Below are 12,464 nucleotides of genomic sequence, written 5' to 3'. Positions count from 1 at the left end.
CAGTGAGGTACTGGGGCTGTCACGGTGCTGCCAGGAGGTGATGGCTGATGTGCCTAAGCAAAGCACAGTTAAGCAGAGTTAGAGGGTGTGAACCCATTTCCCAGTACTCACCATGGGGGACTTCTAAAAGCTTGACAAGCACTACCGAGATATTTCTGGAGAAGGATAATCCTCTAAACTGGCCAGGAAGAAGACAGCCATGCACAGAGCCTTGTCTTCGAGTGCCAGCTGCTCCCTGCAGCACTGGAGGGAGGGGAAGCAGATGGAGGAGATAGGCTCTGTGCTGGGGTTTTGCCCTGTCCACATGGCATCAGCTCGAGGAACAACCTCCCATGAAGATCTTGCTCCTTTCCAAAGGGGCCTGAAACACCCTTTCCCCTCCAGTGTGCCACCCTGCAGCTCGGAAAAGCAGCAGCTGAAACTACTCTGTGAGAAGTCTCTTTTTATTTTTTTTCCCTCCCCCTCAATGAAGACTCCAGCAGCTGAGCTCCAAGCATCAGCTTGGGCAGGGCATAGGGGCTTAGCAGGGCTTTAGGAGATACCTCGCACCTGGCTGAAGCAAGAACCCCCCTCAAGTGGGGGGAGCTTCCAAGTGTGCAGGGGTTGAATACTTCTGAACACACCCTGATGTTCATTAAGACATCCTCTATAGCTAAGAGCACTCACACAACACGATCCCATCAATGTTTCATAAGCTGTAAGCAGACCTAAAAGCCAAGAGTGTCACCATCCTTTGACCCCGGGTCAGCACCAGCCACCTCCGCTCCCTCTGGCCGGTGTCAGGCACCTAGGTGAAATATTTGGAGGCCCCTCTGGAAATCCTCTCTTCAGCAGCGCTGGTGGCAAAGGACACCTCCTCATCCTCCTCATCCAGCTGGAGGCTGCCCGAGGAGAGCCGCACGCGGGCCATGGGTGAGCGCAGCACGCGGCCGTACAGGGAGCAGTAGTCGGCGGCCAGCAGGTCGGAGTCGGAGTCGCTGGACTCGGTGCTGCTGCCCAGGTAGCGCTCGGTGGAGCGCCGCGGCCCCGGAGCCAGCCCACGCTGGGCTGGGACGTGCCAGAAAACCCCCCCTTTGCGGCTGCTCAGGGCAGGGCACGGCCCCAGGGGCCTGAACTCGGAGCCGTAGGGGAAGCGGATGGTTTTCATGTCCGACTGGCTCCAAGACCGCTTGGGAGGCTGCTCCTGAAGGCCGTAATCGAAGGAGCGAGCCAGTGACCTGTTCTCCCCCGCCACGCTCATGCCCATGGCTGTGCCTGCAGCCTCACCGTGGAACTGCCCGGCCCGGGTCCCGCTCGGGCTCTGCCGGGGGGGTTTTGCTGCCACAGGGCCACTTGCACCAGCTGCTCCTGCTGTGTCCTCGCCCAGGGCCAGTGCAGGGCATGGGGACTGCAGTGCCCTGTCCAGACAGAGCACAGGGGGGGCCGGGGCCACCACGGGCAGGGGACAGGGCACATCCATGTACACCAGCTGCCGGGCGCTCACTTCCCGCATGTTGCCCACAGAGGTGCTTTTACTGTTCCCAGCAAACTGGTGGGGCCGAAAGGATGTCAAGGGATTCCTGGCTCCGAAGAGGTCGATGGGCTCCCAGGCCCGCTCCATCTCCAGCTCGGCATAGAGGAGGGGGAAGGCAGACGAGCTTTTGGAGTGGGGCAGGAAGGTGGGGGATGCTTCGGGCTTGGAGCGCTCCAGCTCGGCGGCGAACGTCACCTCCACGGTGGAGCTGCGGCGCCGGCTGTCCAGGGTGGGCTCGGAGCCGTGCACTCCGTTGGCGTGGTACGAGCCCCGGCTGCCGTAGGCCAGGCGCAGCTCCTCCACCTGCGCAGGGCAGAGGGGTGGGTGCCAGGTGGGAAGGGAGCCCCCAGAGCTGAGCATCGGGCTTGGCCTCCAGCCGAGCTCCTCAGCTGGGGCAGCAATGCCAAGAGCCTGGCACAGAACTGCTGCTGGTGCCATGGGGACTTACCTGCTTTGATACATCCGTCAGGAGGTCTGGGGAGGAGCGGCACTGCCTCTCATCGTAGCGGGATGTGTAGTGTTTCCTGCAGAACGAGAGCACGTCTGTATGGCCAGGAGGGCCCAGTCCCCTCAGGCACCCCCTCCCTCCATGCCCTGGTACCTCTCGAAGGGCAGGCTCTTCATCTTGGCCTTCCTCCCGTGCTCCAGCAGCTGCCGCTGAGTCCTCCCACTGCAGCATGGAGGGAGAAATGTCAGCCGCACCATCAGCCCCAGCTCTGGGCAGGCCTTGTGCCCCATTTGAGGGGATGCAGCAGGGGGTCTTTCCAGGAGAAGTCACTGGATCACCCCCTTGGATTCAGACAGGGCTGACATAAAAGGGAGGCTCTGAGCCATCCCCAGGCCCTTCCCAGCCCCAGCAGTTTGTGTTTCCCCATGGGATTTACCTGTAGCGGAAGCTGGATCCTTTGCTGCACAGAAGGGCTTTGGGCTTTGACTTGGGCTCTTCAGAGAGTCTGAAGAAGGCGTGGTACTCCACACACGTCTTCCAGAAGGCCTTGCAGGTGTCCCGGCTGGCCATAGTGAACTCCAGCGTGTCCTTGCACAGTGCCTGTGTGCCAGAGACAGGACAGCCCGGGTCAGGAGCATGGGACAAGCTCTGCCATTTGCCCTCTGATCCCCCAAGGGTCATATGGGCTGTCAGTGGCTCCAGGCAGTGCTCTGTCACTTCACTGGGGACACAGGAGTAGCACATGTCGCCCTCAAGAAGGAGCACCATCATGAGCAGCAGGAATGGATTTACTCAAAACTGGGGACTTTGTGTGGCTGACCTTCCATCCACAGCTGTCTGCTCCTGAGCCCAGCAGCTGCCTGTGGCGTGGTACTTACAGAGATGTTTGCATGGAGCTTGATGAGAAAATGCTTCCTCTTGAAACTCAGTTTGCGAATTTTGGACCAGTTGAAGGTGTTGATCTTTGTATTGCCCTGCAAGGACAAACACAGCAATTACAGCTGGATAGGGCAACCTGTAAATACAGAATGCAGTGGGCCACAGCCTGAGCTCACAGGACACTGCACCAGACGCCAATGCAGCTCTTGGAGCTGCTGAGGTCTGGGGAAAGGGTGCTGGGTTTGGTGTTTGACTGCATCAGTTGGTTCTGCAAGTAGAAATTGAGGTTCAGGGCTTAACTCTGCCTGCTGAAGCTCTTTGCAAAAGTCCAGGTTCCCCAGACAAGCCTCAGAGAGGTTGAGGCAGGGAGTCCTATCTGTGCCAGCTCGAATATCATGTGAGTTAAGGCAGAATCAGTGCCCCAAAGAAATAATATTCTCCCCTCTTTTGCTGGGAAGTGTAGCAGTGCTCAGCTCACCCCCACACCTTTAGACCGGGTTTAAGCAGGCTGGAAGCACACATTACTCTGTTATCATTTTTGCACAAGGAAAGATGCAGCCACATGGCAGAACCAGGAAAAATCGTGTTACTGCACTCTGTGGCACCAGAACCCTCTCAGCTTTCTGCGAGAGCCCAGATTTTAATGGGCTCACAGATGCCCTAATCATGAGTGAGGAGTGTTTATGGCTCTGAATAAATAACCAGGTCTGGCAGCACTAATTACCAACAGCAGACCCACAGCTAGGTTTTATGTTTGGGTTTGGCTTTTTTTTTGTTTTTTTTTTTGGTTTTTTTTGCTGTGACAAGATGTTCCCAGGTTGAAATCAGCGGGTGTGGGAGTGGAGCGCTGCTTCACGCTGGCTGAGAGCAAGTCTGTATTTACCGTGCAGCTCGGCCGTGATTACAGCGTTATGTAATTGCACAGACGTGGGGGGCTATTTTCGCTGGAAGATTACACGGTGAGCACATGTGACAGAGCCGTGGAACCTGTGCTGCTCACACGGCCACCACGCTCGTGGGACAAGGGCCAGCCGAGCTGGGCCACGTTCGGTGGCACACAGGGGCTGAATCCCACAGCATCCCCTTCATCCCCGCGGCCTGTGAACACACGCCTGAGCAGGATTTGGGAGAGTTTGGGGCGCTCAAAGGGAGGAGGGTCACCTCCAGCTGCAGAGGCCATCCCCGAGCCCCGGGCTCACCCGCAGCACCAGCACGCCCATGTGTGTCACGGCCAGGTTGATCTGTGTCCCCTCGCCGTCGCTGGCGGGGTGCGGGCGGATCCCGTACATCTCCAGCCTCCTGGCCACGTCCAGCAGCTGGGCGTCCGACTCGGCCGGCGTCTTCCCCCTGCAGACACAAACGCGCAGGGAGAGACAGGAGCGAGAGGGGAGATGCCGAAATGGGATTGGAAAAAAGCCGTTTTGCAGGTGCACAGGCTGGCGTCACAGCCACCCCGCCGCCGCCCTGCCCGGGATGGGAACACCGCGTCGGCAGAGCTCCATCGGGGAGCGAGGCGCGCAGCCCGTACCTGTGCCTGCGGTGGTAGTGCAGGATCTTGTTGTCCAGGTACTCCTGGTTGGGCAGGTACCTGTGCGTGGCCAGGTGCTGCTGGTCTGTCTCCTCGTGGAAGTCGCCCAGCTCGGCTTTGGGACACGGGAGAGCAGGGGTTAGGTGTGAGGGGGCCAGGGGGAGCCCTGGCTGCTCAGCCAAAGCCCGTCCGTGCGGGGATGGGCGCTGGCCCCGCGGGCTCGCTTGCCCTTACACTGCAGCAGGTGCGAGACGAGCAGCGCCGCGCTCTTGTCGCTGCAGGGCAGCCGCCCCTGTGCCAGGTCCTTCTTGATCTGCAGGGTGAAGAGGTACCTGTGCCGGGGACAGGAGCATGTCCTGGGGGGAGCTGGGCTGAGCCCTCAGGCCCGTGCTGCTCCCATCTCTCATCCCAAGGATGCCCATCCGCAGGGTCACAGGATGAGCGCGCAGCCCCTGCAGAAGGCTGCAGCTGGGCACCAGTATGACCAGTACATCCCTGTCATTGGAATGTTCATTAGGAGATTTCAAAATTAACATTCCTTTCTGTTTTGGAGGGCATTTGCCTCTCTTGAGCATGACTTGGGCATTTGCCTCTCTTGAAGCACTGTCTTGGTATTGTTCTTAGTCACCGTTTGCAATGCTTTCTCTAAAATTGTAAAAGCTAACAATGTCATTTTTAAAAATAAAACTAAAGTTGTTCTCTCAGAATGCTGCTTGAGGCAGGAGCTAGACTGAGCAGTCAGACTCTGTGCCCAACTGCTAAAGTGTTTGGCAGTAAACAAATTGCAGCCTTGTAAGACAGCTGATCCTTCAAGTGGATTGTGTTTAAAAACAGAGGATCAAGAAAATATATTCTCTGGTTTTGTTCTGTAAAGCGTAATACTTAGGATACTTAGGATAACTGCTGCACACAGACAGGCTGGGGTGGATGAAGATAAAGAATTAACACACTGCAAAAACACAGCACTGTGTGGCAAGAAAGTAATAAAACAAGCACTGTACCTGGTCAGTTCTTCTCTCAGGTGGCCGGGGTCCACTGGGAAAAATTTCACCATAAATTTGAAAAGAACCTCCTTAGGATCTTAAAACACAACATCTTCATAAGTTTTCTTTTACATGTCTATTGAGAACATTTACAACTCTCTTCACACATGCTGCCTCCTTACAGAGTAAATTATCTGCACCCTTACAAATCAGGGACTACAGCCTGCTTCCCCAAACCAGCCTACCCAGGCCCCCGATATTGCCAATATTCTCCCAAATATCCAAATAGAGATTTGGATATCTAAAGAATATGAAAGAGAAAAATGTCCCAGAAATTCTTTAAACTGCAAAAATCCCCGTTGGAGGGATGTCACACTACTACACGAAATAACTCACACATGGACACTAGATGCAAAAGAAGGAAAAAAAGAACTAAAAGAGAGGATTTTATTTTCTGACTCCACTATATATAAAATAGCAAAAGTGACAGTGGATTGGAGGGTAAAATTGCCACTTCTCCAACTACACTAGTCAAACCAACAGTCCATCAATTCCACCCACAAAGAAAAATACAAAACAATCATTATTTACATGAACAGTGTGAGAAAATTCAGTAGAAATATGTAAGCATCAGAAGGCATAAAAAACTTTTAGAACTTTAAAACTGTCAAAAGAACAGGGTGACAGAGGGGGATTCCATGAAATGGTGCCAGGGAGCATGGCCAGAGCCTTGGTGTAATTGGCATCGCTGGGGCTGTGTTAAACTCAGCCCTCCAAGCACTTGGGATACAACAACTCCATAGGAGGCTTCTTGGGCAAAAGCTTTTTTGTGGGATGAGTGAGAACAAGCAGCTAAGCCCAAGGCAGAATGTGTGGAGGGAGGGAAGCAATTAGGTGAGCGCTGATTGTCACAGAACACCCTGGGATGGCTCAGAGGACAGGCCAGAAGGCACTTGGTAAAGGAAATAGGTGCCTGCAACAATTCAATTTGAGGTGCACCCAGAAAGGGAAGGCTCCTTATCAGGCTTTCCTCTTTCAGGGAAATTCATGCAAACACCATTCTGCAGCCTCCCCATGGCAAAGACTGGGGTCATGGCCCCAGGCTCTCAGTCACCTCCCTGTACTTGGGGGAAATATTCTGGGATAGAAAGGCCTGTGCTGAAAGCAGCACTGTGTTAACATGGGTCATGGCCTGGCAGAGGAGGTGGGCCTGAATTCAGGTCAGGCTCTGCAGCATCTCCGTGGGGCTGGCGAGGAGTTGCAGGGTCTGTGGGGCAGAGGGGGGACCCTGCCTCACACAGGTGCCTGGGCCACTCTGAGCTGCAAAGGGAAAAGGAGGGCACGCAGGAGCAGTGCCTGTCCCACTGCCAGCACGGCCACTCAGCCAGCCCTGCTCCCCTGCCAAGCTGTCAGATTATTAACAGCTCCAGCCTAAAATGGTGCAGATACCAGATTGCAAAAGCAGTGGTATTTCCATGGGATTTTGTATGGATTGAGGTGTCCTTGCAAACAATCCTGCCCAGCCACACCCTCTAAAATGAGCCTGGTTAAGTGAGCCAGAGATCCTGTCCCCCAGCAACAGCACTGCATGAATGTGTCTGTGCTAGACTGTCACTGGTAATGATTTATAACAATTCTATTCTTGAAATACTTACTTTTGACTTGCTTTGTTATGGGTTTTAGTGGTTCCAACCAGACCTGAAATAAGGCAAAGAAGAGCTGGGTAAATAAACAGCACAAGAGATGGGGAATAAAAGCAGCAACAGCATGGTAGAATGCAGCATGAAAATGTTGACCAGCTTGGCTGCTGTGACAAGTGTCCTGCTGGGCAGTGCCACACGGATGGCTATGGATAGACCATGAGCTGTAGATAGCACTGGGGCTTGTGGCTCCCCTCCCAACTCCAATTTTCAGGGTTTTTCTGCCATCATGGCAAAACTTTCTATTTAATTTTCTGTTTGGAATTTCCAGGAAGTGCTAACAATCCTCAGCCATGCAGGCAATGGCAGCTCCAGGGGCTGCACTCACCTGGTTCCCAGCCTGGCTGTGAAACTCCAGCCCAAAGTACTCCTTCTCCACAAGGTTGAGGTGGCTGCAGGTGAGGTTGAAGAGCCCTTTCCCACAGGATTTTTGCTAGCAAACAAACACAGCACAGAGGCAGCAGGTTAGGCAATGCTGACAGTAGCGTGATGGGATTTCAGAGAGGTGGGGAGAATTTCAGCTCCCTCCCTTCACCCCTTTCCTGACCACGTGTGGCTGCAGCTCTCTGGCCACAGAGAGCAGGCACAGCCTTTCCCAGGCATTGTCCTGGGGAAGGCTGGGAGAAGATCAGAGAAAAGAATTATAAACAATCCTTATCTTCACTTGCTGCACTGCTGTTGTGAACATGTGGAATGTGTTATGGAACTTTTTTACCAAAGGGTGGTTTCTTAAATTGGCCAATGGTGATGGTGTTTGGATTCAAGGCCCAATTGTGTCCACCTGTATCGTGACTGTCTGTAAGGGTGATGGGTTTCTTAATAAGTATAGAATAATAGTGATTGATCAGCTTCCTGAGAATCATGGAGTCAATGCTAATTATTACCTGTCTGGGGCCTGCAGTGACAACCATGCTGCAGCAGAACCTTACTCAATAAATGCTGTTGGCCTCAGCATGTACAACAGGACAACTGCATGCTGTGCTCCCAGCTTTTGGAAATCAGATTCTTTCCCATCGCTTCTCTCCCTTACTAAGGAACATAAACCAGAAAGGAGAGCATGAGAAAATAAACCATGTTTTGATTCACTGTTTGCAACTATCACTGTCTGGGCAGTTCTGTCCCTGGCAAGCCAGTGAGTGATCCCCAGGATGGGCAGGGACAGCCATGGCAAACGTGTTCATTAAGAGCCAACGGGAGCAGGCCTCAAACCTGTGCAGTGAGTCCCTGTGTCCCAACAGCTGGGGATGAGCTGCTATTATGGTTAATGGTAATTAACAGCAACAGGATCCTGTGCTGTGGGCTCTGAGTCATCTCTGGGCTTTAGCAATATGAATTAAGTGGTGCTACAATGCTGATAAGGGAGGCCAGGCTGTAGTTATTCCCAGTAAACAGAAACACTTGGAGGGTGTTTTCTTGACTTGTTGCCATGCTGTATGATCTGGCTGGAGAACAAGCCAGGAGGCTCTGACTCTGGAAAATGCTGCACAAAGCACCAGAAATTAAAATGGCAGTGACCCACCCCAACAAAACCCTGATACGCCTTCATCAGCTTGTGAAAAGCAGACCAAAAAGAAGTAATGGTTATTGCAAAAGCAGGCTGGAGCAGAGAGGCCAGGTTAGACAGCTGCTAAATTATCACATGTTGGGTGATGGAGGGAAAGACAGGCTGCAGCTCCCTGTGGCAGTGGCTGTCCCCAGCAGGGATGGGAGGGACCTGGCTGCTGGTGGTGATGCACTCTAATAACCACCTTTCAGGGCTTCTCCTGGGATGAAATTGCTGGCTCTGTGCTGAAAGGCTGCAGAAAAGTGATAGCATAATAACAGCATTTGCTCTGCAGCACTCCCAGTTCTCCTCAAAATTACTGGATCACAAGGGTAATTAAAAAAAATTATAAATGTTTTTTCCCAAGCTAGAATTTTCTAGCATGAAAGGCCTTGGCCTTTGTCAGGCAGCCAGGAAAGACAAGCATTTCTTACTGGGTTATTACCTACCATATGTCTGCTGGCATCAATCCACTCTGCTCCAAGCCAGCACTGCCCAGGGCAGGGACAGGAGCAGCCCCAAACCCAGGAAAACCTGCTCACTGGGAGACACAGCCCTGCTGCTGCAGGGGATGCTTTAGAAGCAGAGCCCTTCTCTTGCAGAGTGGTGCTTGCAGGTGTCCTGTCCTGGATTTTGGGGTGCTAAGGCCAGTGCTTCCTCAAGCACTGGGGTACAGTTTTGCTCAGCAGCATCAGCCCTGCACTGCACCAAGTGAGAGAAGAGGGGTCTGTGCTGGAGGAGCACAGGGCAAGGCACAGGCATGACATGTGGGGCTGTTTGTCCCATGTCCCAGCCTCTGGGTGCCTCTGGGAATGATGCAGGGCCAGGTGAGCGCCCACAGGCAAAAACCCCAGAGCAGAAGGTGAAAAGGAGAGAGGCTGGACTTGCCCTTCACTCCTCAGTGAAAGCATCTGGGACTGGGAGCAGAACCAGAAAGCCAGAGGCACTTGCAGAGGCAGACAGCAACGCATGCAGCACACGGGACACCCACATGCCCATGTCCCCAAAGGGACTCTGGCAGCCCAATGGCAAAGCCCAGCTCTGCAGCACTCCCACAGGACAGGCTGCTACACCCAGATCCTTGGTTTAGGGGTGAGCAACAGCTCATGGGATTTGCTGTGATCTTCTCCCACCACCTTGGGAGATGCCTGCCCTATCAGGTGTGCTGCAGCCAGCACAGAGTGTCAGGCACCAAAAGCCACCAGCCTCCCTGTGCCCTCGCTCCTCGGCCACCCGGCAAGGAATTACCAGCTTTACAAGGGACACACCACCACAGAGACCCTGTCCTTCACTCAGCCTCAGCAGCTGGTTTTTCTGGGCTTTTTGGTTTGCTCAGCAGCATCCCAGGCCCAGCCATGAGGTGCTCAGCAGGGAGGGCACAGTGGGCACATTCAGAGATGTGCCAAGCCCGTCCCTCCCCTTCCCTGAGGGCTCAGACCTGTTATGCCAGGAACCACCTCCAGTGCCCAGCTGAAGGAAATCCTGGGAACTCAGTGGTCCCAGCTGTCAGCAAGGAGGCAGAAACCTTCCTGGGTCAGCATCCAGCACCAGGAGAGGAACTGGTTCTCATGCAAAGCAGCCTGGAAAGGAGACCTTGCTGCACACACCAGCAGCTGTGACACCCACGTGAGGCAGGTAGAGATGTTTACCCTGAGCAGGAGGGGCAGGGGGAGCCAGGCCCTCTGTGTTTTCTTTCTTTTGTCCTCTTCCCTCCCATTATACTGAAGTACTCCCCATTCAAAAGAGCTTTCCAAAGTCAGGAAGGGTTTAGGAAGAGTTGCTTAAAATATCTGCTCAAAACTTAGCCCAAAGCACTCCTTTTATACTGGAGAAGTCACTAATTCAGCTACTCTTTTATTGTACCCACACAGCAGCAGCAAATGCATGAAATGCCTAAAAGGGGTTTCCAATACCATTCCGTGCTAAAAAAGGGAATGACCAGGAGTTCCTCTAATGGAAGCTATTTGCTGCAATAACATGTCGTGCAGAGCTATAGTGCTGTTTTTTGAGCAAATAAGAAAACAGAGATGGAAAAAAAATGCAGCAACATTGTAGCAGAAGCATCTTCTGAATTGTGTCTCACTATAACCTGATCTAATCAATGGGGGAAGGAGGGGAAGGCATTTTAAAATGACCAGTCTCATTTTCAAACTGACTCCTAGACTAGGGCAGATTAATTAAACTGAATCAAACAATTTCCATACTGTATCAAGGGATGGAATTGCCTTATAATCCTCTTTTGTGAAAAATACTGTCACAAAGAAATGGAGCTGTGCATCTGAGAGCAGCTCTCAAGCTGTGCTATAAACCACAGAAGAGGACAGTAGAAGAAAAGCAATAGAACTAGGAAAAAAACCACTTTATATTAAACACTCTGCTCCCACAGGAGATGCAGGTAAGTACTAGAACAAATCTACATTAATTAGCTAATTCAATTAGCTACTGTGATTATCAAACTCTAACCAACAGTAAATGTGCAATCACACTTGTAAAAAGATGCTTCTAACACACAGTCAAGACAAACCTACCTTCAGTTATCTGTACACATATGCATAAATCTAACACCATAGATATTAATACTTAACATTTTAAACCTAGTTCAGATCTACCATTTGTTAAATGTGAAGTATTAATCACAATGTGCTGTGGGACACTGCCATGCAAAAAATAAGATAGAGTGTATTTTTTTCCTCAGCTATTCAGAAAACCACACAGATTTTTTTTTTTTCAACTGAATGCCCAGGAGAAGATATGTGCAGATGTTTCTCAACAGGGATAACTTGGACAAATATGCTATTTTTATTCTGTTCCCAGATTTTACTTCCTTGCTGAATGTTTACACTGGCAGCCAGACAAACGAGAGAACTTGACAATTGTCAAGAGCATCACTTAGTATTAACTGATTTACTAAAGATCACATTGGGTAAGTAAAAGCCATTCCTCCTTCTTCATAAATAATGCCAATAACAGGAAAGCATAGGAGTGTGTTGATACCAAAAAACACCTATACCAATTAGCACTAGAAAGCTTAATTGTAAATTTGAGATTAGTTTTCTTGTTTGTTTGCTGGCTGGGTTTTTTTTTTTAAAGCTTTAAACAATAAGCTATCAGAGACCATGCAACAATTCAGAGCAGCAATGACTTAATAATTAACACCAAAAAATCAGTAAGAATATGATACCCACTTACATCAACTACAAAGATCTTCTGGGAATCATCCAGGAACTGGACTTTCAGGTGCAGCATCCTCGGGCACGCAGCTGGGTGTGCAGCAGACACGGCAGTGCTAGCAGTGTGAGCCAGGAGCTGGGAAGGGAGCCCTGACTCCTCTTGCACACATAATTCCCTCTCAGCTGGATGGAGAAGGCTGCACTCACTGATGTGGAGCAGAGGCTGGAGCAAACGAGCTGACTGCCTAAAAACTAATTTAAAAAAACCAAAAAACCAAACAAACCAACACCTCCCTTGGTTTAAATGTCACCACTGCAATAAAAGATGTTTTCTGCCTGTGAATTATGGGTGTATCAATAGGAGGAAGATTGGCAGTAATGGGGCTGAGATAAATAAATACTCAGCTCTTCCAGCTGGTGGTGAGCAATGTGAGGGCAAAGCAAGCCATGGTTGGTGCCACAGGGTCAGGGGAGAAGAGCTGAGCATCTCTTCTGCCAAAGTCACCCTGCAGTGAGTGTCACCCCTGCTCTGCTCTGGTTAAGGGAGAGCAGCTGGCTGGCAGCTGTGCTGGCTCCATGGGGTGGGCAGATCGTGTCCTGTCCACTGAGTGATGTGTGGATGGGCTGATGTACCTCACCAGAGACTGGAAAATGTTTCCAACTGGACTCAAACCAGTTGCGAGTGTCCTTCCTGGAGAGG

The 12,464-nt window shown here is 51.7% G+C and overlaps 2 protein-coding genes across 2 annotated transcripts in view; both read right to left on the bottom strand.

The window, feature by feature from the left end:
* Positions 1-12,464, bottom strand: part of PLS3 (plastin 3) — a 763,062-nt gene that overhangs the window by 143,940 nt on the left and 606,658 nt on the right. The gene's annotated exons all lie outside the window — the stretch shown is intronic.
* On the bottom strand, positions 788-11,867 carry FRMD7 (FERM domain containing 7). The gene is made up of 12 exons (XM_077786509.1): positions 11,784-11,867; positions 7,380-7,484; positions 7,007-7,049; positions 5,370-5,448; positions 4,603-4,700; positions 4,369-4,483; positions 4,040-4,187; positions 2,840-2,935; positions 2,398-2,561; positions 2,115-2,183; positions 1,962-2,037; positions 788-1,816 (listed from the first exon to the last, which is right to left on the bottom strand). Exons 1-12 carry the CDS (start codon positions 11,838-11,840, stop codon positions 788-790), a joined length of 2,079 nt encoding a protein of 692 aa, XP_077642635.1. The 5' UTR covers positions 11,841-11,867.

The sequence above is a fragment of the Lonchura striata genome, chromosome 14, assembly GCF_046129695.1.
Source record: "Lonchura striata isolate bLonStr1 chromosome 14, bLonStr1.mat, whole genome shotgun sequence".
In the NCBI taxonomy this organism is placed as follows: Eukaryota; Metazoa; Chordata; class Aves; order Passeriformes; family Estrildidae; genus Lonchura; species Lonchura striata.
This window is presented reverse-complemented; position numbering and strand designations above follow the sequence as displayed.